Genomic DNA, 25,704 nt, shown 5'->3' with positions numbered 1-25,704 from the left:
GCTTTCAGGCTCTGAGATTCGAAGCAAAGCGTGGAAGGAAGCAGTGCCACCAGATCTAAGTTTGTGCGTTGGCACCAGACATGAATTTGAATCTTGGCTGTGACATTTGCTGGACTAGTTTTGTTACCCTAAATTATTTCATTTCCCTGATTCTGTGATTCTCTATCTGTATAACAGGGATAAGGGTATCGTGTCTTGCAGGGTACTTGTGAGGACTGGAGATAAGGAATGGTGAAGGCCTGGCACATAGTTTAACACCATAAACAAACAAACGAAAAAAGGAAGCATTTTTTAAACTCTCGGAGACTCGTGTTGAAAGGTCCCCGCATTCGCCCTTTGCTCCGTTAGAAAGTATTCTTAAACTGCTAATTAAGACTTGTTATAAAATATCCTAAATTAGTTTGCGCTGGAAGTTGGAAGTATGCGTTCAGGAAATTATCAATAAAGTTTTGATTTAAAAAAAAATTTGTGCTAGTTCAGTTTCAATAAAGCTTTGTTCGAATGGGGAAGCGGGAAGCGTATCGCGAGACTCTGGCGAGACGCGTTTCTTGCTTAGCGTTTGATCTCGCGTTATTTCATCAAGCGGCGGAGAGACGTGAACGGGAAGCGCTATGCATCGCGAGAGCCGACCGGACTCTCGCGATATCTTCTGAGACTGCCCCTCCCCCACCTCCTAGGGCCGTTTCGGTTTAATCTAGTGTGTGAGTGAGTCTGTGTGAGGGAGCGAGTGAGTGTGTGAGGTGCTGAGGTGAGGCAGAGGCTAGAAAAGGGGTTCCCTCAAGACGAGGGACAAAGGGGGCGTGAGGCACCTAGGCCGCGGGACCCGGGCGACAGGAAGCCGCCCTGAGCCGGGCTACCGGGTAGGGGAAGGGCCCGCGCTGTCCTCACAGGGCCCCAGAGCCGGAGTCGGCCCCACAGCCCCGGGCCGAGAGCTTCCTACTTCCTCGACCTCCCCGGCACCCGGGCCTGAGGATTGGCTCGGCGAGGGGAGAAGGGGAAGCAGACTTGAGCAGCTATCCGTTGTCTCTCAACTCCACTGCTGAGGAATTCTAATTTCTTCCGTCGCTCCTTCACCCCCCACCTCATGTAGGAGGGTGCTGAGGAGTCGGGAGGGAGGAGGAGCCTGGGCTACCGTCCCTTCCCTTTCCACCCCCTTCCAGGGGCGCTTTGGTGGGCGTGGAGTTGGGGTTGGGGGGGAGGGTGGGGGTTACTTTTTGGAGTGCTGGGGAACTTTTTCCCCTTCTTCAGGCGACGGGAAAGGGAATGCCCAATTCAGAGAGACATGGGGGCAAGAAGGACGGGAGTGGAGGAGCTTCTGGAACTTTGCAGCCGTCATCGGGAGGTGGCAGCTCCAACAGCAGAGAGCGTCACCGCTTGGTGTCGAAGCACAAGCGGCATAAGTCCAAGCACTCCAAAGACATGGGGTTGGTGGCCCCCGAAGCAGCCTCCTTGGGTACAATTATCAAACCTCTGGTGGAGTATGATGACATCAGCTCTGACTCGGACACTTTCTCTGATGACATGGCCTTCAAATTAGACAGGAGGGAGAATGATGAGCGTCGTGGAGCGGATCGCAGTGACCGCCTGCACAAACACCGTCACCACCAGCACAGGCGTTCCCGGGACTTGGGGAAAACCAAACAGACCGAAAAGGAAAAGAACCAGGAGGTCTCCAGCAAGTCGGGATCCACGAAGGAGCGGACGTCGGGAAGTTCGAAGCGTTCGAACGAGGAGAACGAGGACTATGGCAAGGCACAGATAGCCAAAAGCAGCGGCAAGGAATCCAGGTCATCCAAGCTGCACAAGGAGAAGACCCGCAAAGAACGCGAGTTGAAGTCGGGTCACAAAGACCGGAGTAAAAGCCATCGGAAAAGGGAAACACCCAAAAGTTACAAAACCGTGGACAGCCCGAAGCGGAGATCCAGGAGTCCCCACAGGAAGTGGTCCGACAGCTCCAAACAAGACGATAGTCCCTCCGGAGCGTCCTATGGCCAAGATTATGACCTGAGCCCCCCGAGGTCTCACACCTCGAGCAATTACGACTCCTACAAGAAGAGTCCGGGAAGTACCTCAAGGAGGCAGTCGATTAGCCCACCGTACAAGGAGCCTTCGGCCTACCAGTCCAGCACGCGGTCACCCAGCCCCTACAGTCGGCGACAGAGGTCTGTGAGTCCCTACGGCCGGAGACGGTCGTCCAGCTATGAAAGGAGTGGCTCCTACAGCGGCAGATCGCCCAGCCCCTACGGTCGACGGCGGTCCAGCAGCCCTTTCTTGAGCAAGCGTTCTCTGAGCCGGAGCCCGCTTCCCAGGTGAGCCATTTCACGGGACAGTTCTTCCTGGCAGGGTGGGTTATGAGGAACTGGCAGTCAAGTAGCCGTGGTAACATTTTGTGGAGGCCTCCCCTCTTGATGGGATAGCACACTCTGCTTGGTTGGCCAGTCAGTCAAGTGGGGGAGACACCTCCCCTTAACCTGCATTGCCAGTAAAGAGCTGACGTGCCCCAGGCTGCTAAAGGTAGGTGCTTCCAGAGGCGGGATCTAAGATTGTAAGCTTCTGTGACAGAAAAATTATAGCCTTCTACTTAGTGGATACATGAAGTTGCTAATGGTGCCTAGAGCTTGTCTAGCTATTTTTGCTGCTTTATCTTTGTAAAAATTCACCTTGGTTTTAGTGCTTTAGGCTTTTTGGACCTAACTTGAGACTTGTTATGAAAAATTACATACTTCCATCTATATTATCTGTAAGGTATTTGCCCAGGTTATCCCACCATTTTCACTCTCTACTGAGTGTTCAGAGCTGGAAGTTTATTCATTGCCTAATTGATGTTGTTTTGGTAACTTACAAGATTCCTGTCTTTAACTGATGCTTTATTGGAAATTCAACATTAGTTGAATGTTCTTGTTGACAGTTTGTAGCCTAGCAGAAATTGGTCCCAAAGACAATTTGGCTTTCTTTACAGCATCACCATGGACCTGTCTTGTTATTTCTGGAAGTTTTCAAAATCTCTCACATAGGATTATAATGCCTTTACTGTGATATTTTTACCCCCGCCCCCCCAAAAAATAACCAGGTTGGGCTTGAAATTTGATGTTTAGAATTAATTATGTGTTCTTGTTGCTAAGTAATGAGATATATCTTCTTTGTGGACTCACCTCTGTGCACAAAAACAGAATGTGGGCTCTAGTTAGGCCAGAGTAGAATCTTGTTTTGTGACCTTTGCCAAATGATTTAATTTCTCTGTGCCTGATTTTATTCACATATAAAATGGGAGGAATAATTTGCCTACTTCTAATATGAGAATTAAATGAGTGCATAGTACAGTGCCTTATATATAGTGGTACTAAGTTAATTCAATCTATGGTAAGGATAATTTTATTGAACTCTAGTAGAGAAATTATGCTAATTTGAAAAAAATCCATGCATGTCTTTGTTCTGTAATTTTTGCTTACTTAAAGTTATAATTATTAAAAAACTAGTGTGAATTTGTCAAGCTGCAGAGTTCCTGGATGAAAGGACAAGTTCCTTAGTATTTTCCCCCATTTTAACTACAAAAAACTTTGAAACATAGAAAAGTTGAATGAATTATAGTGAAATCCATACATCTACCACCTAGGTTCTACAATTAATGTTAGTACAGTGAAATGCATATGTCTTACATGCAGCATTTTTAAAATTGCTTAGTTTTTTAAGGAAGCTTAAGAAGTATTGTCAGAATATTTAGTTTTATTTTTTTTAGAGGGTATTTCCATTAAGGCTATTCTAAGAATTTTTCTGTTTCAAGGTTTAGAAATACAATTCTTAGGGAAAAGAGCACATCTCAAGTTCTCTTAATGTACTATGATTTTGTGTACAAAATTATGAGGAATCTTCAAAAAGCTCATGGAAAATGCATAGTATGAAATAACTATACATGGATTTCAAAATTTTTTTGCACCCAATTAATTCCCTGAAATTTTGAAGTTCCTTCATATCTCTAGAAAGAGTTGAAGACAGTGTGTATGGTAGACTGGATGGAAATATAAACATTCCGTAATATTCCTAAAGATATGGGCACATTTTTTGTTGATTTGTAGACAGCACTGTATGTTTTTATGTGTGCATTACATATTTTTCCTTATTCACTCAAATTCCAAGCAGTAAATACAAGTACAAAAAATTTTGTAGAATCAGAGTAGAGGAACATACAGATTTCTTCTGTATTATTCTGTTTTTTCTTTGGGATACACAGTCAAAATGAAGTAAACAACATCATTTTTACACTTCATCTTAGCCAAAAGGCCGAGAAATGATAACGACATCATTTTTAAAAGACTGAAAACTCTCAGGCAGAAATGCAATGTGTTTGCATCTACCAAATTAGCATTTCATAGTAACATTTCATTTCAAATGAATAGAACCTTAACTATTCAGTGGGGCGGGAGGGAGTACATTTGTTTTGTAAACACATTTCTTACTGCTGCCTGAATTTAACAATTTGTTGTCCCCTCCCCTGCGTTCTTGAAGAATAGACCACCAAAAAATACCGCAAGTACATGGCCAGCCATCAAATTTCCTTACAACAGTAGGCTTGTGTTCAGAAATTGAAGAGTTCGTAGTAGGAAGATTGGGTCTTTAAAAGATTAAAGAGAACAGTTTGTAGTACATCTTAGCTAGTATTACTTAGTATTTAGAGTTTTAGGTGTTTTTTCCCAGCTATAATTCAGACAGAGAAAGCCTCTTGTTTAAGCCAGACATTTTACAAGAGGATTGTTAGTTTTCTTAAGGGTAAATTGCTAAATCTTTAAATAATCTCAATATTTTATGTACTTGTGTTCATATATATGTTGTTGTTTTCCAGAACTATATTTATTTATTTTGAAAGATTATTTATTTGAGAGGCAGAGTTAGATAGAGAGTCAGAGAGATCTTCCATCTGCTGGTTCACTCTCCAAATGACCGCAACAGCCAGGGCTGGCCCAGGTTGAAACCAAGAACCTTGAGCTTCTTCCCGTCTTCCATGTGGGTGACAGGGCCCCAAGCACTGTCTGTCTTTCTGCTGCTTTCACAGGCACATTAGCAGGAGGCTGAATCTGAAGTGGAACAGCTGGGACTGGAATAGTCATCCATATGTTTATACCTGCACTACAGGCAGTACCTTAACTTACTGCACCACAAAGCTAGCCCCTATTTGATTCTTTTTTTTTTTTTAAAGATTTATTTATTTATTTGAAATTCAGAGTTAGGCAGAGAGAGCGAGAGAGATCTTTCATCTGCTGATTCATTCTCCAGTAGGCTGCAATGGCTGCAGCTGTTTCAATTCGAAGCAGGAGCCAGAAGCTTCCTATATCTCCCACATGGGTGCAGGGGCAAGGACTTGGGCCTTCTTCCACTGCTTTCCCAGGCCACAGCAGAGAACTGGATTGGAAATGGAGCAGCTGGGGCTTGAATCTGGCGCCCATACGGGATGTCGGCACTGCAGGTGGCAGCTTTACCCACTGTGCCACAGTGCTGGCCTCCCTTTTTTTTAAAGATCTATTTGATTCTAATAATAATTTTATATTTCAACTTTTAACATAGTTGCCATTATGTAAATTGTTTACATATATGAGCTATTTGTTTTGAAACATTTTGATTCATGTTAGTTTCCTGGTGATTAAAGATAAGTGGGAACTGCTTATTTTAGACTACTGAGCGAATTATGTTTTGTCCAGTCACATTTTTAGTGTTATTTCTCTGTCTTACATTAGACCTGAGTCGGTTAGACTTTAGTTAAAAGCATGAAAGGGTTAAGGAGAGCTGGGTTCTAATTTAGAATAATCTCTTCTATGGATTCCCAGATTTCATTTCCCAGTCCTTCCTTATGAAGAAAATTAATTGAGGGCCTGGTGTTGTGCAGAAGGTTAAGCTGGCACTTGTGATGCTGGCATCCCATACCTGAGTGTCAGTTCAAGTCCTGGCCACCCCACTTTGGATGCAGTTTTCTGGGAATTCACCTCAAAAGGCGGGAGATGGTCCAAGTGCTTAGGCCCCTTCTGCCCACATGGGAGACCTAGACGGAATTCCTAGCTATTGTGGCCAGTTGGGGAGTAAACCAACTCGCTCTCTCTTTCTCTCTGTTTTTCTGTCTTTTCCATCCTCCATCACTCTGTTTTTCAAATAAATAAATGAGTCCCAAAAGAAAAAGAAAGTTAATTGAACATGCAGTAAATAATACCTTGCTTTATGAGTTCCTAAAAAAGTTCATTGGAAATCATTTGGTATTAAAACTAACTAGAGCCATTATATCCTTGAGAGCTTCTAAAAGATTATTTTGTTAAAACATTTTCCCTAATTTTATCTGTTTTTTAAATCCTAACTCTTCTATTTTGGGAGTTTGTTTAGGATTGGTACAACTTTTTTTTTTTTTTTTTTGACAGGCAGAGTGGACAGTGAGAGAGAGAGAGAGAGAAAGGTCTTCCTTTTCCGTTGGTTCACCCCCCCAGTGGCTGCTGCGGCCAGTGCACAGCACTGATCCGAAGCCAGGAGCCAGGTGCTTCCTCCTGGTCTCCGATGCAGGTGCAGGGCCCAAGCACTTGGGCCATCCTCCACTGCACTCCCGGGCCACAGCAGAGAGCTGGACTGAAAGAGGAGCAACCGGGACAGAATCCGGCGCCCCTGACACAACATTGTTATACAGGATACCAGGAACAAAATTTTCCTAGGATATGCCAATTAAATAGCTCTGTAGTTAAAATTTTAATTTTTTAAAATTTATTCATTTTTATTTATTTGAAAGGCAGAGTGACAAGGAGAGACATATCTTCTGTCCACTGCTTCACTTACCAAATACTCACAACAGACAGGGCTGGTCTAGGCTGAAGCTCCAAATAGGAATTCTATCTGGGTCTCTCATGTAGGTGGCAGGGATTCCAGTGCTTGAGCTGTCATCTGCTGCTTTCCAGTTGCATTAGCAGAAATCTGTATCAGAAGGCAGAGGCAGGACTTGACCCTGGTTACTCCAATATGTGATTTGGTCAGCCCAGGTAGTGTCTTAACCCACTGTAGCACTATGCCCATCCAAGATTACTATTTACCTTGAAATTCCTGATTGATGTAATCTACATGTGCTGTGGAATATGATAACTTTAAAATATTTTCATTTTCTCAAAGGTTAAAACTAAAATTCTGAAAATAATCTTTGTGGGCTGGCGTTGTGGCACAGTGGGTTAACCCCTGGCCTGAGGCTCCAGCATCCCATATGGGCACCGAGTTTGGTCCCAGCTGCTCCACTTCCCATCTAACTCTCTGCTATGGCCTGGGAAAGCTGTAGAAGATGGCCCAGGTCCTTGGGCCTCTGCACCCATGTGGGAGACCCGGAGTCAGCTCCTGACTCCTGGCTTCAGATCAGCGCAGCTCTGGCCTTGCGGCCGATTGGGGAGTGATTCATTGAATGGAAGACCCCTTCTTCCCTCCCTCCCTCCTTCCCTCTCTCTCTCTCCCCCTCTGCCTCTCTTCTCTCTTTGTAACTCCAAATTTCAAATAAGTAAATAAATGTTTAAAAAAAAATATTTGTGGATGTGGCTATGATTTTTCCAACATAAGGAAAAAACATTGATCCAATTTCCTTCCCTTGAGTAAGTAATGGATAAGTTTTAATATATGATTCAAATTATTTTCATGCAGGAATTAGTTTCTTTTGATCTGTTTTTGAAATGAAATTTATTTTTTTAGAGTAGTTTTAGATTTACAGAAAAATTGTGAAAATAATGCAAAGAATTCTCATATATCCCCACACCCTATTGTTAACATCTTACATCAGTGTGGTACATTTGTCACAGTTACTGATCTGGAGTCCATATTTTATTCAGATTACTTAGTCTTTATGTAATGACCATTTCCTATTCCAAGATCCTTTCTATGATGCCAGCATTACATTTAATCCTCATGTTTCCTGGGATTCCTTTTTGTTTAGATGTTTGCAGACTTTCCTTGTTTTTCACTGCACCCAATCTATGTTAAGATTGATAAGTTACTCAAAATACGTTTTAAAGTTATTCTTCTACAATTTGTCTTACTGATCTTTTTTCCACCATCTATTACTATTATCTATCCATTTTAAAATGTCTTTTTCTTTTCCCAGTAGGAAATCCATGAAGTCCAGAAGTAGAAGTCCTGCATATTCAAGACACTCATCTTCTCACAGTAAAAAGAAGAGATCCGGGTCACGCAGTCGTCATTCCAGTATCTCACCTGTCAGGCTTCCACTGAACTCCAGTCTGGGTGCTGAACTCAGTAGAAAAAAGAAGGAAAGAGCAGCTGCAGCAGCAGCAGCAAAACTGGATGGAAAGGAATCCAAAGGTTCACCTTTATTTTTGCCTAAAAAAGAAAACAGCAGTTCAGTAGAGGCTAAAGATTCAGGCTTGGAGTCCAAAAAGTTACCCAGGGGTGTAAAATTGGAAAAATCTGCTGCAGATACTGAACTGGTAAATGTAACCCATCTAAATACAGAGGTCAAAAATTCTTTAGATACAGGGAAAGTAAAGTTGGATGAAAACTCTGAGAAGCATCCTGTTCTTAAAGATTTGAAAGCACAGGGAACAAGAGACTCTAAACCCATAGTACTGAAAGAGGAGATTGTTACTCCAAAGGAAACAGAGACATCAGAAAAGGAGACTCCTCCACCTCTTCCCACAATTACTTCTCCTCCACCCCCTTTACCAACCACTACCCCTCCACCTCAGACACCCCCTTTGCCACCTTTGCCTCCACTGCCTGCTGTTCCTCAGCAACCGCCTCTGCCTCCTCCCCAGCCAGCGGTCAGTCAGGCTCCTGCTTCTAGTACTTCAGCTTTGCCCCCTTCTACTCATGCAAGGACATCTGCTCTGTCCTCTCAGGCAAATTCTCAGCCCCCTGTACAGGTTTCCATGAAGACACAAGTATCTGTAACAGCTGCTATTCCACACCTGAAAACATCAACGTTGCCTCCTCTGCCTCTCCCACCCTTATTACCAGGAGAGGATGACATGGATAGGTAAGTACCATAGTTAACTGGAAAAAATTAACTTTCTTGCTCTAAGTGCAATGCATTTAGTTTTTAAACTTTGTCAAAGTTACTCTATGCTTGGTTTTTTAGAATGTTTTTATGACTAGGAAGTGCCTTTTATATTTGCTTTTCAGTGGAAAAGTATATGATATTATTTATGAAAACAGAATTATAGTTTTTATTTTTAAAAGATTTATTTATTTGAGAGTCAGAGTTACACAGAGAGAAAAGGAGAGGCAGAGAGAGAGAGAGAGAGAGAGAGAGAGAGGTCTTCCATCCGCTGGTTCAGTCCTCAATTGGCTGCAATGGCTGGAGCTGTGCCAATCCGAAGCCAGGAGACAGGATCTTCTTCTGGGTCTCCCATGCAGGTGCAGGGGCCCAAGGACTTGGGCAGTCTTCTACTGCTTTCCCAGGGCATAGCAGAGAGCTGGATTGGAAGTAGAGCAGCTGGAACTCAAACTGGTGCCCATATGGGATGGCGGCACTACAGGCGGCTGCTTTACCCGCTATGCCACAGCACTGGCCCTGAGAATTACAGGTGTTTTTTTTTTTTTTTTTTTTTTTTTTTGACAGGCAGAGTGGACAGTGAGAGAGAGAGAGAGACAGAGAGAAAGGTCTTCCATTTCCGTTAGTTCACCCCCCCAATGGCTGCTGCGGCTGGCGCGCTGCTGCCGGTGCATGGCGCTGATCCGAAGCCAGGAGCCAGGCGCTTCCTCCTGGTCTCCGATGCAGGTGCAGGGCCCAAGCACTAGGGCCATCCTCCACTGCCTTCCCTGGTCACAGCAGAGAGCTGGACAGGAAGAGGGGCAACCAGGACAGAATCCGGTGCCCCTTCTGTCCCGGTTGCCCCTCTTCCAGGCCAGCCCTCTGCTGTGGCCAGGGAATGCAGTGGAGGATGGCCCAGGTGCTTGGGCCCTGCACCCCATGGGAGACCAGGAAAAGCACCTGGCTCCTGGCTCCTGCCATCGGATCAGCGCGGTGCGCCGGCTGCAGCACGCCGGCCGCGGCGGCCGTTGGAGGGTGAACCAACGGCAAAGGAAGACCTTTCTCTCTGTCTCTCTCTCTCACTGTCCACTCTGCCTGTCAAAAAATTAAAAAAAAAAAAAAAAAAAAAAAGAATCCGGTGCCCCGAGCAGGACTAGAACCTGGTGTGCCGGCACCACAGGTGGAGGATTAGCCTAGTGAGCTATGCGCTGGCCAAGAATTACAGTTTGAGACCAGTAAATCCATTTTCTCTGAAGTTTATTTGAAAGAGCAGTAGAGTTCTCTTCATCTGCTGGTTCACTCCCCAAATGCCCATGATAGCCAAGGCTGGGCCAGGCTGAAGCTAGGTTCCTGAAACTCCATCTGGGTCTGTCATAGGGTTGGCAGGGACCCAAGTCCTTGATCTATCAGCTGCTGCCTCCTAGGTGCAAATGAGCAAGAAGCTGGTTCAGAAGCAAAGCCTAGACTTGAACCCAGGCTTTCCAATATGAAGTATGGAAAGTGGCAGCTTAGCTGCTATGCCACAACCCCTGCCACAAGTGTACTTTATTTTATTTTATTTTTTTAAAGATTAATTTATTAATCTGAAAGAGTTACACAGAGAGAGGAGATGCAGAGAGAGAGAGGGAGAGAAGTCTTCCATCCGAAGGTTCACTCCCCGGATGGCCACAATGGCCGGAGCTGTGCCGATCCGAAGCCAGGAGCCAGCAGCTTCTTCCCAGTCTCCCATGTGGGTGCAGGGGCCCAAGGAGTTGGGCCATCTTCTACTGCTTTCCCAGGCCATAGCAGAGAGCTGGATTGGAAGTAGAGCAGCCAGGCCTTGATCTGGCGCCCATATGGGATGCCAGTGCTTCAGGCCAGGGCGTTAACCCACTGCGCCACAGTGCCAGCCCCTATTTTTTTTTTTTTAAAGATTTATTTTTATTTATTTGAAAGGCAGAGTTACGCAGAGAAAGAGGAGGTAAAGAGAGGGATGGGGAGAGATTTTTCTGTCTGCTGGTTTATTCCCCAAATGGCCATAATATCTAGAACTGGGCCAGGTTGAAGCCAGGAGCCAGGAGCTAGGTGCTATATATCCAGGTCTCCCACTTGGATGTAGGTGCCCAAGGACTTGGGCCATCTTCCACTGCTTTCCCAGGTGCATTAGCTGGGAGCTGATTGGAAGTGAATAGCTGGGAATTTGAGCCAGAGATCATATGGGATGCAGGTCCTGATTATTTGTTAACTTTTTGCTACATTTTTTTTAACTATAGATATTATTACATTTCATCATGTCTCTTCTAAAAATGGCATATATAATCACAGTATTTTTACCACCCTGAACAATTTGGCATTAATTTAATAATATGTTGATAATCATATATATAACATAATGCCAGTAATAATATAATTAATTAAAATAGCTCCAGTAATCGCCAAAATAGCTTTAATAGCTGGGAGTATTTTTTTCCCTTCCTAATCCAGGGTTCAAACAAGATTTTTTTTTCCTAAGATTTTATTTAGGGGCCGGCGCTGTGGCATAGTAGGTAAAGCCACTGCCTATAGTGCTGCCATCCCATATGGGCGCAAGTTTGAGTGCCAGCTGCTCCACTTCCAGTCCAGCTCTCAGCTATGGCCTAGGGAAGCAGTAGAAGATGGCCCATGTCCTTGGGCCCCTGCACCTGTAGGGAAAGAAGCTCCTGGCTCCTGGCTTTGGATCTGCCCAGCTCCAGTCATTGTGGCCAATTGGGGAGTGAATCAGCGGATAGAAGACCTTTCTCTCTCTCTGTGTATCCTTTCTCTCTGTAAATCTGACTTTCGAATAAATAAATAAAATCTTTTTTTTTTTTTTTTTTTTTTTTTTTTGACAGGCAGAGTGGACAGTGAGAGAGAGAGACAGAGAGAGAAAGGTCTTCCTTTGCCGCTGGTTCACCCTCCAATGGCCGCCGCTGCAGCCGGCGCACCGCGCTGATCCTGGCAGGAGCCAGGAGCCAGGTGCTTTTTCCTGGTCTCCCATGGGGTGCAGGGCCCAAGCACCTGGGCCATCCTCCACTGCACTCCCTGGCCATAGCAGAGAGCTGGCCTGGAAGAGGGGCAACCGGGACAGAATCCGGCGCCCCAACCGGGACTAGAACCCGGTGTGCCGGCGCCGCAAGGTGGAGGATTAGCCTATTGAGCCACGGCGCCGGCTCTAAAATCTTTTTTTTTAAGGATTTATTTTATTTTACTTGAAAGAGTTACACAGAGAGAGGAGAGGCAGAGAGAGAGGTCTTCCATCCGCTGGTTCACTCCCCAATTGACTCTAATGGCCGGAGCTGTGCCAATCTGAAGCCAGGAGCTTTCCGGGTCTCACATGTGGGTGCAGGGACCCAAGGACTTGGGCCATCTTCTACTGCTTTCCCAGGCCACAACAGAGAGCTGGACAGGAAGTGGAGCAGGCGGGTCTCAAACCGGAGCCCATATGGGATGGCGGCGCTTCAGGCCTGGGCGTTAACCACTGCGCCACAGTGCTGGCCCCAATAAATAAAATCTTTAAAAAAAAGATTTGAGAGGATGTTACAGACAGTGAGAGGGAAAGACAAAAAGGTCTTTCATCTGTTGGTTCACTCCCCAAATGGCCACGTGGTTGGAACTGAACTGATCTGAGGCCAAGAGCCAGAAGTGTCCTCTGGGTGTCCCACATGGGTGCAGAGGCCCAAGCGCTTGGGCCATTTTCCACTGCTTTCCCAGGCCATAGCAGAGAGCTGGATCAGAATAGGAGCAGCCAGTTCTAGAACTGGCACCCATATGGGTTGCCATGGCCACAGGCACTACTGCGCCACAGCTCCAGCCTATAAGGTTTATTTCGAGAAGGGATTATTTTTTAAATTTATTCTAGAGTCTGACGTGGCATAGCAGACTGTGACACTGGCATTCCATGTAGGCATAGGTTTGAATTCTGGCACTTCCAATGCAGCTCCCTGCTAGTACACTTGGGAAAACAGTGGAGGATGACTCAAGTGCTTGGGCTCCTGAACCCACATGGGAGACCCGGAAGAAGCTCCTGGCTACAGTTCAGCACAGCTCCAGCCATTGTGGCCACTTGGGGAATGAACCATCAGATGGAAGACCTCTCTCTCTCTCTCTCTTTCTGTCTGTGCTAATTAAATTTTTTTTTTTTTTTTTTTTTTTTTTTTTTTTTTTTTTTTTTTTTGACAGGCAAAGTTAGACAGTGAGAGAGAGAGAAAGGTCTTCCTTCTGTTGGTTCACCCCCCAAATGGCCGCTACAGCTGGCGCGCTGCACTGATCGGAAGCCAGGAGCCAGGTGCTTTCTCCTGGTCTTCCATGCCGGTGCAGGGCCCAAGCAGTTGGGCCATCCTCTACTGCCTTCCTGGGCCACAGCAGAGAGTTGGACTGAAAGAGGAGCAACCAGGACAGAATCCAGCGCCCCGACCAGGACTAAAACCTGGGGTGTTTGCGCCGCAGGTGGAGGATTAGCCTAGTGAGCCGTGGCGGCAGCCTAATTAATTTATTTTTTAAAATTTATTTTTTTGATTATCAAAGTTACAGAGAGAGGGAGATACAGGGAGAAACAGAGGAAGGGAAGAGAGCAAGAGAGAGTGAGCTTTCTTCTGCTGGTTCACTTCCCAAATGGCCTTAACAATCAGGACTGGGCCAGGTCAAAACCAGGAGCCAGAAGCTTCTTCCAGGTGTCCCATGTGGGTAGCAGGGGCCCAGTCAACTGTTTATATTTTGCTGTTTCCTCCAGGCCATTAGTAGGAAACTCGATTGGAGGTAGAGCAGCTGAGGCAGGTGCCTCATATAGGCATAGTGGCAGGTGAGGCAGGTGCCTCGTATAGGCAGGTGCCCATATAGGATGCCAGTATTGTAGGCAGTGGCTTTACCTGCTATGCCACAACACCAGTCCTTAGAGCTTTAATTTAAATGTGTCCTCTGAGTATTGAAAACTGAAATGATTGTGAAACATGAATCTAATTTTGTGAATGGTGTTAGGAGAAATAATTTATTGACAGGATTAGCTAGGCAAGTACAATCAAACCTTCTTTAGTAACCACATGGGACCATTGCAGTCTTTATGTTACTGTTTTTTTCCATTGAGATATTCCCACTTACTCTGTAGTGTATTGAGTTGTATTTATTTATTTTAAAGATTTATTTATTTGTTTGAAAGGCAAAGTTACAGAGAGATCTTCCATCTGTTGGTTCACTCCCCAAATGGCCACAACGGTCAGAGCTGGGCCAATCCAAAGCCAGGAGCCAGGAGTTTCTTCCAGGTCTTCCAAGGGGTCCAAGGACTTGGGCCATCTTCCATTGCTTTCTCACATACGTTAGCAGGGAGCTGAATGGGAAGTGGAGCAGCCAGAACTCTCGGCGCCCATATGGGATGCTAGTGCCACAGGCAGTGGCTTTGCCTGTTACACCTCAGCATTAGCCCCAAGTTGTATTTATATAACATATTTGAATTTTAAGTACAAAAGTGTCACTGATCTTGCATCCCAGACTAATTCCAAGGCCTATATTACTTACTGGGTTATATCAGTGATTAGAATGATAAATCATTTCAGCCCTTTAGGCCTATGTTTTTTCGGACTTTCTGTGTTTTGAGAAGAGGGCAAATGCAGTAAATAGAATGGAAAAAGAAGACTTATTTATTGATTGATTTTTAAAGATTTTATTTGAGAGGTAGAGTTACAGAGAGAGGGAGAGAGAGAGAAAGATCTTCAATCTGCTGATTCACTCGCCAGATGGCTGCAATGGCTGGAGCTGGGCTGATCTGAAGCCAGGAGCCAGGAGACTCTTCCAGGTCTCCCACACAGGTGCAGGGGCCCAAGCACTTGGGCCATCTTCTGCTGCTTTCCCAGGCCATAGCAGAGAGCTGGATCAGAAGAGGAGCAGCCAGGACTAGAGCTGGTGCCCATATAGGATGCCGGCACTACAGGTGGAGGCTTAGCCTACTATGCCACAGCACCGGCCCCAGAAGACTGTTTTAAAAGATGGCTCCAGTGAATTCAGCCATATCCTGAAAACTTAAGAAAAAAAAAGTGTTTTATGTAGAAAAATTTGTTAAGGTCACACAATATACTTCTCACAGATAAATGCTATATTGTTTTATATTTTTTGTTCAAAAGGAAATAGTTGAATATTATCCAAAGGCTTCTTTACCCACTATCAACCCATGGAAGCCTCCTTTCAATATTAGTTTACATGGTAGCTAGAATATCAGTGTGGCTTAGAATCCTGATTTTTGGGGGGCTGGCTGTTGTCCAGCAACGTAGGCTACCACCTTCAATGCTGGCATCCCAAATGGGTGCCAGTTAGTGTCCCTTCTGCTCCACTTCTGATCAGTTCCCTGCTATTGTACCTGGGAAAGCAGAAAATGGCCCAAGTACTTGGGCCCCTGCCATTCACATGGGAGATTTGGATGGAGTTCCAGGCTCCAGGGTTTGACTGGCCCAGTCTCTGCTGTTGCAGGAATTTGGGAAGTGAACCAGCAGAAAGGAGATCTCTCTGTCTCTCCATTTCTGTAAACAAATCTTTAAAACAAAGAAAAGAGAATCTTGATTTTGAAATATTTGCTTGGCTGACCAAGTCTACATGTAACAACTGAACCTATATGTGTCAAAGAAGAGTGAAGATTTGCAGAGGAGGGATGATTTTGATACAAGACTGGTAAGGGATTTCTGTTCTTCCAACTAAAAAGGAAATAAAACCAGTTAGTGTTGACTTGCAGGTGTGTGGCAGTCCTTAAGAGTATGTGTATGGGGGGCCAGCGTTGTGGCATAGTTGGGTAAGCTGCTGCCTGCATCACCAGCATCCAGTATGAGCACCTTCCTATTCAGCTCCCTGCTTGTGCACTCGGGAAAGCAGCGGAAGATGGCCCAAGTCCTTGGGCCCCTGTACCCATGTCGGAGACCTGGAAGAAACTCTTGGCTTTTGGTTTCGGGCTGGCCCAGCCCAAGCAGTTGAGGCCATTTGAGGAGTGAACCAGTGGATAGGAGACCCCTCTCTTTCATTCTCTTCTCCCTCCCTCCCTCTCTAACTCTGCCTTTCTAACAAATGAAATAAAACTTTAAAAAATGTTTGTATGAGAATAAAGTAAACAAAACTTTTATTTATCAGTTCTGATTCTGAAAGTGTACTTTTATTTCCTAGCTCAGTGTAATTCTTTTCTTTTTAAATAATTAATTAATTCAAAAGGCAGAGTGACAGAGAGAGCAAGATCAGTTGGTCTTCTATCCACTGGTTCACTACCCAAATGCCCACAATAGCCAGGGCTGGGCCACGCCAAAGCCAGGAGCGCAAGACTCCATTCAGGTCTGCATTGTGTTTGCCAGGGACCCAAGTAATTGGGCCACTTCTGCTTCCCAGGTGCGTTAGTGACCTGAATGTGAAGCCAAGGCAGGATTTGATCCTAGGCACTCTATAATATGGGATGTGGGCATCCCAAACAGCAGCTTAACCCACTGCCCCACAGCACCCACCCCATATAATTACTTTAAATGTATGATTGTTACCTGTTGTTTTCCACATATAAGGAAATTATTAAAGGTAGAAAAAATTTATTTTTGCATTAAAATTCAAGATTTTAAATTTTAATTTTGGTTCTAAATCCATTTACCAGCTGCTTCTATCTTTGCCATGAAAAATAATTTTTATATAGGAAGCTTTTGCAGAAACTAATCTGAGAGTTGCATAGGAAATTCACTTATGTTCCTATCTACTTTTTTTCTTAAGAGTTTTTTTCTTGAGCTTAAATGTTGAGAAAGTGATGTATGCATCTTTTTATTGCCCATGATACTTAAAATGCAGTGAGTTTAATTGCATTTCTTTTTAAATAAATGAGTAAGTAAACCTTCTGAAGGAGTTGGGTTAGGGATCATGTGAAATGACATAGGCATGCAGAAAACAGTTGACATATAGATGGCGTAAAGCTTATGTTTGAAGATTTTTCTCCTTTCAGTAGATTTTTTTTTTTTTTTTTGACAGGCAGAGTGGACAGTGAGAGAGAGAGACAGAGAGAAAGGTCTTCCTTTTTCTGTTGGTTCACCTCCCAATGGCCGATACGGCTGGTGGACCGCGCTGATCCTAAGCCAAGAGCCAGGCGCTTCTCCTGGTCTCCCATGCGGGCGCAGGGCCCAAGGACTTGGGCCATCCTCCACTGCCTTCCCTGGCCACAGCAGAGAGCTGGACAGGAAAAGGAGCAACCGGGACAGAATCTGGTGCCCCGACAGGGACTAGAACCCGGTGTGCCGGCGCCGCAGGTGGAGGATTAGCTTATTGAGCCGTGTGCCGGCCAATCAGTAGAGTTCTTTGAGGAAAAAAATGAAACTTTTTTTCAGACGTATTTTGATAGGCCAGCTCTCTGCTGTGGCCAGGGAGTGCAGTGGAGGATGGCCCAGGTGCTTGGGCCCTGCACCCCATGGGAGACCAGGAAAAGCACCTGGCTCCTGGCTCCTGCCATCGGATCAGCGCGGTGCGCCGGCCGCAGCGCACCGGCCGCGGCGGCCATTGGAGGGTGAACCAACGGCAAAGGAAGACCTTTCTCTCTGTCTCTCTCTCTCACTGTCCACTCTGCCTGTCAAAAAAAAAAAATCTTTTCTTTCTTCTGCCCTAATTTTCTAGAGATGTAGTTCATTTGGGGCTTACCAGACTTCATTGGAGCCTACGTTACTATTATTTTTTATTTTATTTCAGAGAGAGGTCCCATTTACTGTTTTACTTTCCAAAAACTCAGCCAGGATTTGGCTGGAGCTAAAGTGGGCAGTGAAAAGCAGTTCAGCTGGGGCCAGGCATAGTAGGTTAAGCCACTATTTGAGAAGCTGTCTTCCCATATTGGAGTGTCAGTTTGATTCCCAGCTGCTCTGCTTCCAATCCAGTTTCCTCTAATGAACCTGGGAAGGCAGCAGAAACTGGCCCAAGTAGTTAGGCCCCTGCTACTCATGTGGATGACCAGGATGGAGTTCCTGACTCCTGGCATTGGCCTGACCCAAACCTGGCTATTGCAACTATTTGGGGAGTAAACCAGAGGATGGAAGATCTCGTTCTCTCTCTGTTTCTGCTCCTTTCTTTGTGGTTCTACCTTTCAAATAAAATAAAAACACATAATTCAACTCTCATTGGTGGCAAGAACCCAACCACTTGAGCCTCCCAGAATCTGCAACAGCAGGAAGCTGGAGTCAGAAGCCAGAACCAGAAATTGAACCTAGGTACTTCAGGGTAGTAAGTGTCTTTAACAACTAAATGTTGGCCAGCGCCGCGGCTCAATAGGCTAATCCTCCACCTAGCGGCGCCGGCACACCGGGTTCTAGTCCCGGTCGGGGTGCTGGATTCTGTCCCAGTTGCCCCTCTTCCAGGCCAGCTCTCTGCTGTGGCCAGGGAAGGCAGTGGAGGATGGCCCAAGTCCTTGGGCCCTGCGCCCTCATGGGAGACCAGGAGAAGCGCCGGCCGCGGCGGCCATTGGAGGGTGAACCAACGGCAAAGGAAGACCTTTCTCTCTGTCTCTCTCTCTCTCTCTCACTGTCCACTCTGCCTGTCAAAAAAAAAAAAAAAAAAAAATCTACTGAAAGGAGAAAAATCTTCAAACATAAGCTTTACGCCATCTATATGTCAACTGTTTTCTGCATGCCTATGTCATTTCACATGATCCCTAACCCAACTCCTTCAGAAGGTTTACTTACTCATTTATTTAAAAAGAAATGCAATTAAACTCACTGCATTTTAAGTATCATGGGCAATAAAAAGATGCAGCTCTCTGCTGTGGCCTGGGAAGGCAGTGGAGGATGGCCCAAGTGCTTGGGCCCTGCACCCCATGGGAGACCAGGATAAGTACCTGGCTCCTGCCATCAGATCAGCGCGGTGCACCGGCCGCAGCGCGCCAGCCGTGGCAGCCATTGGAGGGTGAACCAACGGTAAAAGGAAGACCTTTCTCTCTGTCTCTCTCTCTCTCACTGTCCACTCTGCCTGTCAAAAAAAAAAAACAACAACAACAACAACAAACACAACTAGGTTAAATGCCTATTCCTCCCCCCTCTCTCTCTATATATAGTGAGTTGTATTATTATTTCTTTTTTTGAAAGGGAGAGTGACAGAGGAGAGATAGAAGTATCTTGCATCTGCTGGTTCACTCCCTCAAATACCTGCAACAGCCAGGGCTGAGCCAAGCCATAGCCAGGAACCAGGAACTCTATCTAGACCTCCCACATGAATATGGAAACTCAAGTTCTTGAGCCATCATGTACTGCTTCCCAGGTACATTAGCAGAAGGCTGGATGAGAAGCAGAGGCAGGATTCAGTCCCAGGCGCATAGGACATAAGTGACTCAAGTGGCTGCTTAATCTGCTGCACCACAAAACCTCCTCTTCTATATTATTCTTAAAGGCTGTATCTCTAAAAATATTGAGATCCATATAGAAAAAAAGATCCGTGTGAGCATTCAAATATGCTTTAGAATTTTGCAAGTACAGTGCTTGCTTCCAATTTTTTTATGCTCTCAAGTAGAACTTAAATTTTAAGTTCATATATATCAATGAAATCACTTTAAAAAAAATATGTATTTGAAAGAATTACAGAGAAGGAAAGACAGAGAACAAGAGAGATCTTCCATCCACTGGTTTGGTCCTCAAATGACCTCAATGGCCAGGGCTGGGCCAGGCTGAAAGCAAAAGCCTCAAACTCCATCTGGGTCTCCCATGTGGGTGGCAGGGGCCCAGATACTTGGAATATCTTTCACTGCTTTCCCAGGTGCACTAACATGGAGCTGGATCAGACGTGGAGTAGTGGGGACTCGAAGTGGCACCCATATTATAGGATGCCAGCATCATAGTCTTCAGCTTAACCCACTGCACCTCAACATTGGTCTTGATGAAATCACTTTTTTAAAAAAAGATTTTTTATTTATTTGAAAGGCAGAGTTACAGAGAGAGAAGAAGAGACAGATCTATCTACTGGTTTACTCCCTAAATAGCTACAACAGTCAAGGCTGGGCCAGGATGAAGCCAGGAGCCATGAACTACATCCTGGTCTCCCATGTGGTAGTAGAGTAGGGGCGCAAATACTTGGGCCATCTCTTTCGCCTTCCCAGCTGCATTAGTAGAAAGCTGGATTGGGAGCAGAGTAACTGGTTCTTGAACTGGCTTACGATATTGGATGCTGATGTTACAAGTGGCAGTTCAGCCACTGTGCCACAACACTAGCCTTCAATGAAATAACTTTTCTCTTTTTTTTTTTTTATAAGATTTATTTATTTATTTGAAAGAGTTACAGAGTGAGAGAGGTAGAGGGAAAGAGAGCAGAGAGAGATTTTCCATTTGCTTGTTCATTCCACCAAATGGCCACAATGACCAGGGCTGCGCCAGGTCAAAGCCAGGAGCCAGGAGCTTCATCTGTGCCTCCCACGAGGGTGCAGGGGCCCAAGGACTTGGGTCATCTTCTGCTGCTTTCCCAGGCACATTATCAGGGCGCTGGATTGGAAGTGGAGCAGCTAGGACATGAATCAGTACCCATATGGGATGCTGATGCTGCAGACAGTGGCTTACCCCACTGTACCACAGCACCAGCCCCAGTGAAATAACTTTTTAAACAACTTGCTTCAGGGAGGTGATAAATGATCATATTTCAAGTAGTTTATGCTGTTTAAGATCTTAAAATTATTGAAAAATCAAATTTTTAAAAATATAGCCAATATATAAATTGCATATTATTTACCTACAATAAAGAATTTTTACTAGAAGTGTTTGCATTGAACCTATAGATTAAATCCCATTGTTGTAAATTCCAAGATAATACACAGATTCTAAAACATAAACAGCCCTGGAGCTTGACAACTGTTTTGTGTTTTAAACATATGAGTGTTATGCAATCTAATCTCTACTTGTAAACCTGTGTACAGGTGTAAATGAGGAACCAGAAACTACTGACAGTGATAAGGTACATCAACACTCCCTGGTATTGAAAGTAATGATTTTGGGGCTGGTGCCATGGCTCACTTGGTTAATCCTCCGCCTGCAGCGCCGGCATCCCATATGGGCGCCGGGTTCTAGTCCCGGTCGCTCCTCTTCCAATCCAGCTTTCTGCTGTGGCCCTGGAGGGCAGTGGAAGATGGCTCAAGTGCTTGGGCCCCTGCATCTGCATGGGAGACCTGAAAGAAGCACCTGGCTCCCTGGCTTCTGATTGGCGCAGCGCCAGCTGTGGCGGCCATTTGGGGAGTAAACCAATGGAAGGAAGAACTTTCTGTCTCTCTCACTGTCTATAACTGTACCTGTCAAAAAAAAAAAGTAATGATTGTGATGTTTAGTATCTGCTTCCCTGTGTTAGACTCTATGTCTGCCAAATGAATTCAGCACTTTATAAAGCTGTATGTTACTGAGTACCTTACACTAAAGGCCATAATGTTGTTAAGCATTATAGTTTCATGGGCCATTATTAAATTTTCAAGGTTTTCAGTATAGTGGAGTTTGTTGAAATAGGATTTGACCTCTCTTGAAATTGTGTGCCTGAACTTGGGGTACCTGTCTTTTCACTCATTCTTTCTTGAAATAAACATGATAAAATATAACTTTCAAAAGGAGTTTACATTTTTCATAATAGCAAAGTATATTTGAACTTATAAAATAAACTTTGGAGAAAATAAAAAATAAAACAGTAATGAGACAATTCAGGTACTTTGATTTTTCTCTTAGTGAGGCAGAACCAAGAAATGTATTCGTGAATCATGAGCAATTTAAGTTTATAAAGAATATTCTGATAGTTGAACTTTGATGAGTTTCCCTTCTTTGAATACATATGTATTTTTTAAGATTTATTTATTTATTTAAACTCCTCAAATGCATGCAACATCTAGGGCTGGGCCAGGACAAAGACAGGAGCCAGGAACTTTGTCCAGGTCTTTCACTTGGGTGCCAGGGACCAAGTACTTATGTTATCATCTGCTGCTGTCCCAGGCATGTTAGCAGGAAGCTAGATCCGGAATCTGAGCAGCCAGAACAGGAACCAGCATTCTAATATGTTGTAAACAGTGGCTTAAGATACTGCACTTCAATGCTGGCCCTGTATACCTTACAAATTTGAGAAATTTTAAATCTATTTTGCTTCCTGTTTGAAGAGTTTTCTGGTAGTAAGCTTTGTTCTCAGGGTAGGAAAATCTGAGTACAGATTATATTGTGTGTTCGTCACTACCAGTAATGCAGCAGAAAGTTTCAGGGTACTATTTTTGCACTTCATTGACAGTTCTGATTAATGTGGTACAAACTAATCTAGATTCTGTTGTTCTGATTCCTTTATAGGGATTAAAATAAAAATTGGTAAGAAGTCATTGCTCTTGAGATTTTGTTCTATTTTAAATAAATAAAATCCTTTTTGGAAATGAGCTAGAATTTCACATACAAAGGGCAGCAGTGTGCTTTATTTTTGGATTTATTTATTTGAAAGGCAGCACGTGGGGCCAGGGAAGTTCTTCCATCTACTGGTTCACTCCACAAATTCCCACAACATATAGGGCTGGGCTAGGGCAAAGACAGGAGTCAGGATCTCCATCCAGGTCTCCCACAAGACTAGTGGGGACCCAAGCACATGGCCCACCATTCACTGCCTTACCAGGTGAATTAGCTGGAAACTGGATTAGAAGTGGAGCATCTGAGACTTGAACCAGCACTCTGAAATTGGATACCAATATTGCAAGCATCAGCTGAACCTGCATGGCAAAACACCAGAAGATGTACTACAAGGAATAGATCTGTTTGTTTCTGTCTTTTTTTTTTTTTTAAAGATTCATTTATTTATTTATTTGAAAGGCTGAGTTACAGAGAGGCAGAGGCAGAGAGAGAGAGAGCACTTCCATCCGCTGGTTCACTTCCCAAATGGCTACAACAGCCAGGGCTGGGACAGATCAAAGCCAGGAGCCAGGAGCTTCTGGGTCTCCTAGGTGGGTACAGGGACCAAGCACTTTGGCCATCTTCCAGGCACATTGGCAGAGAGCTAGATCGGAAGTGGAGCAGCCAGGATTTGAACTGACACCTATATGGGATGCTGGTGCAGCAGGTGGCAACTTAACTTGCTACGCCACAGCGCCAGCCCCAGATCTGTTTCTTAAGGTTCTAGGAAATATCCATGCAATCTATTTTTTCATAGCCATTTTTCAATAGAGTGGAGGACACTTAGTTTTTTGGATCTTGAACAAGTGATTAGGATTCTCACATCCTTTATGACCTTCTGATATGTGAAGAGATAAAAAGCCTGACTTGGACAGGCATTTAGAATGGTCACTGCCTGGGACATTGGCATCCTATGTAGAGTGCCTGGTTCAAATCCCAGCTATTATTCCATTGCAGCTTCTTGCTTATGCATACACAGAGAGGCTGCAGGTGATGGCTCAAGTACTTGGGTTCCAGCCACTCATTTAGGAAACCCAGATACCCAGAGGGAATTCCCTACTCCTGGCTTTGGCTTGGCCCTGCCCAGACTATTGTGGACATTTGAGAAGTGAGCCAATGGTTGGAAGATCAGTTTCTCTTTCTGTTTCTTTGCATTTCCAATGAAACAAGACTATCTAGCCTTGTTTTATTTTTAGCTGTGAATTAGTATGATGTACTGTGGGTGCCACCTTCCTGTGGATGTTTGTGGCATGAAATTCACCTTTTACTCATAAATAAGTTGAGATGGTTAAAAATTGAATCTGAAAATTGGCTTTTCTGATCTATACAAGAGATGGTATCCTTTTGTCCCCCTTCACTACTATAATTTGCTGAATTTCATGTGGAGCCTTCTGCTGCAGGTGCTGTAATGATTCTGAAATAGTTGCTTGTACTCTTTGGTCTAGGATTTTTGGTTTGAGAGTTACTTATCTATTTTGATTAGTCAAGGATGGTTGCCTCCTATTTCCAAACACATATAGTAATTCAATATGTTTTTCATTAATTTTGTTTTCCAACTTAGATATATTTCTTGCAAAACACTCTCCCAAGTTCTTTCCACATAGTTAGTAATGTGTTAAAATTGTTGCTCTCATTATTCATTATTCTCTGATTCTCATTATTCAAATCTTTGTAAAAATGTACAGTAGAACTGGTGAACTCCATGTGCTGGAGTGAGACTGTTAATTTAATAGTTTATTTCCTTCATATTATTTCATCTCAAAAATCATAATAGAATCTTAGGAAAGACAGAGTTTCATAAAAGGATCTACAAGTAATATCTCAAAATTTTCATTGTTTTTTATTATGCTGTAGATTTCTTTTTGCAAATTTAAGTATCTTTAGCCGTAATCAACTCCATTTTATTGTTATATTGCAGGTTGTTTTTTTCCTCAAAAGTAAAATCTTCATAATCCTTTAATAGCCAGATATTATAATGTTCTTCTTAAAGTTTTATTTGCATGTTTTTTAAATAATTATTGATCTTTTTCTTCTCTTCCCCTCTGTTGTTTAGTCCAAAAGAATCTCTCCCTTCAAAACCTGTAAAGAAAGAGAAGGAACAGAGGACACGACATTTACTCACAGACCTCCCTCTCCCTCCTGAACTCCCTGGTGGAGATCCATCCCCCCCAGACTCTCCAGAACCAAAGGCAATCACACCACCTCAACAACCATATAAAAAGAGACCAAAGTAAGTTTTTGGAAGGATCTATACTTAATTACAGGCTTTTTTCTTGCTTTTAAGCCTAAATGTCACATGTATCTTATAAAACCCATACCACTAAGATCATAAAAGGTTGGCCCTAAAGTGTATTTTTTATTTTATTTTAGTGGACAGAAGTGTTTCTATGAGACCCATTTATCTGCACTTATAAATACCTAGCTGTGTTTTTAGAAAAATATATTCTCATATCCACATATATATTGAACACTTACCTTTTTGTATCTTTTTTTTTTTTTTTTTTTTTTTTTGACAGGCAGAGTGGACAGTGAGAGAGAGAGACAGAGAGAAAGGTCTTCCTCTGCCGTTGGTTCACCCTCCAATGGCCGCCGCGGCTGGCGCGCTGCGGCCGGCGCACCGCGCTGACCCGATGGCAGGAGCCAGGAGCCAGGTGCTTTTCCTGGTCTCCCATGGGGTGCAGGGCCCAAGCACCTGGGCCATCCTCCACTGCACTCCCTGGCCACAGCAGAGGGCTGGCCTGGAAGAGGGGCAACCGGGACAGAATCCGGCGCCCCGACCGGGACTAGAACCTGGTGTGCCGGCGCCGCTAGGTGGAGGATTAGCCTAGTGAGCCGCGGCGCCGGCCACCTTTTTGTATCTTTTTAGTTTCTACTAAAAATGTCAAAGAAGGAAAAGCCTTTTTTTTCACGATGTGTCAACCATGTACATATTAATGAAATTAATAAATGTGAGTTTTTTGAGTATGTATTTATTTGAGGGTAAGAGTTACAAAGAGAGAGGGAGAGACAGAGAGATCTTCCATCCACTGGTTTGCTCCCCAAATGGCTGCAACTGCCAGGGCCAGGCCGGGCTGAAGCTGGGTCTTCCACATTAGTGGCAGGGGCCCCAAGCATCCAGGCCATCTGCCACTGCTTTCCTAGTTACATTAGCAGAGAGCTGGATTGGAAGTGTAGCAACCAGGACTTAAATCAGCACCCATATAGGACGCCAGCAAAACAAGCAGCAGCTTACCTGCAATACCATGATCCAGCCCCAAATGTACTTTTTTTTTTTTTTTTAAGATTGATTGATTGATTGATTTGAAAGGCAGAGTTACAGAGAGGCAGAAAGAGAGAGGTCTTCCATCGGCTGGTTCACACCTCAGATGGCTG

General features: G+C 44.3%; 1 protein-coding gene across 17 annotated transcripts in view; it reads left to right on the top strand.

Annotated features, from left to right (window-relative positions):
• The first annotated feature begins 631 nt into the window (after positions 1-631).
• The window catches only part of CDK12 (cyclin dependent kinase 12), a 79,941-nt gene continuing 54,868 nt past the window's right edge, over positions 632-25,704 (top strand). For 12 of the 17 annotated variants that reach the window (XR_016224155.1, XR_016224156.1, XR_016224154.1 and 9 more), the window contains exons 1-3: positions 632-2,309; positions 8,099-8,989; positions 24,386-24,562. Coding sequence is in view for 4 of the 17 variants with exons in the window: in XM_002719338.5 (XP_002719384.3) it covers positions 1,264-2,309; positions 8,099-8,989; positions 24,386-24,562 (2,114 nt within the window). In the remaining 13 variants the exon portion in view is untranslated. The remainder of the gene's footprint in view (positions 2,310-8,098; positions 8,990-24,385; positions 24,563-25,704) is intronic. The other 5 variants (XR_016224158.1, XR_016224150.1, XR_016224151.1 and 2 more) reach the window with 1 other exon arrangement.

This window comes from Oryctolagus cuniculus, chromosome 17, assembly GCF_051225735.1.
Source record: "Oryctolagus cuniculus isolate XC-2025 breed Fujian yellow rabbit chromosome 17, ASM5122573v1, whole genome shotgun sequence".
In the NCBI taxonomy this organism is placed as follows: domain Eukaryota; kingdom Metazoa; phylum Chordata; class Mammalia; order Lagomorpha; family Leporidae; genus Oryctolagus; species Oryctolagus cuniculus.
The sequence above is the reverse complement of the archived record's forward strand: the minus strand, read 5'-3'. Positions and strand labels throughout refer to the sequence as shown.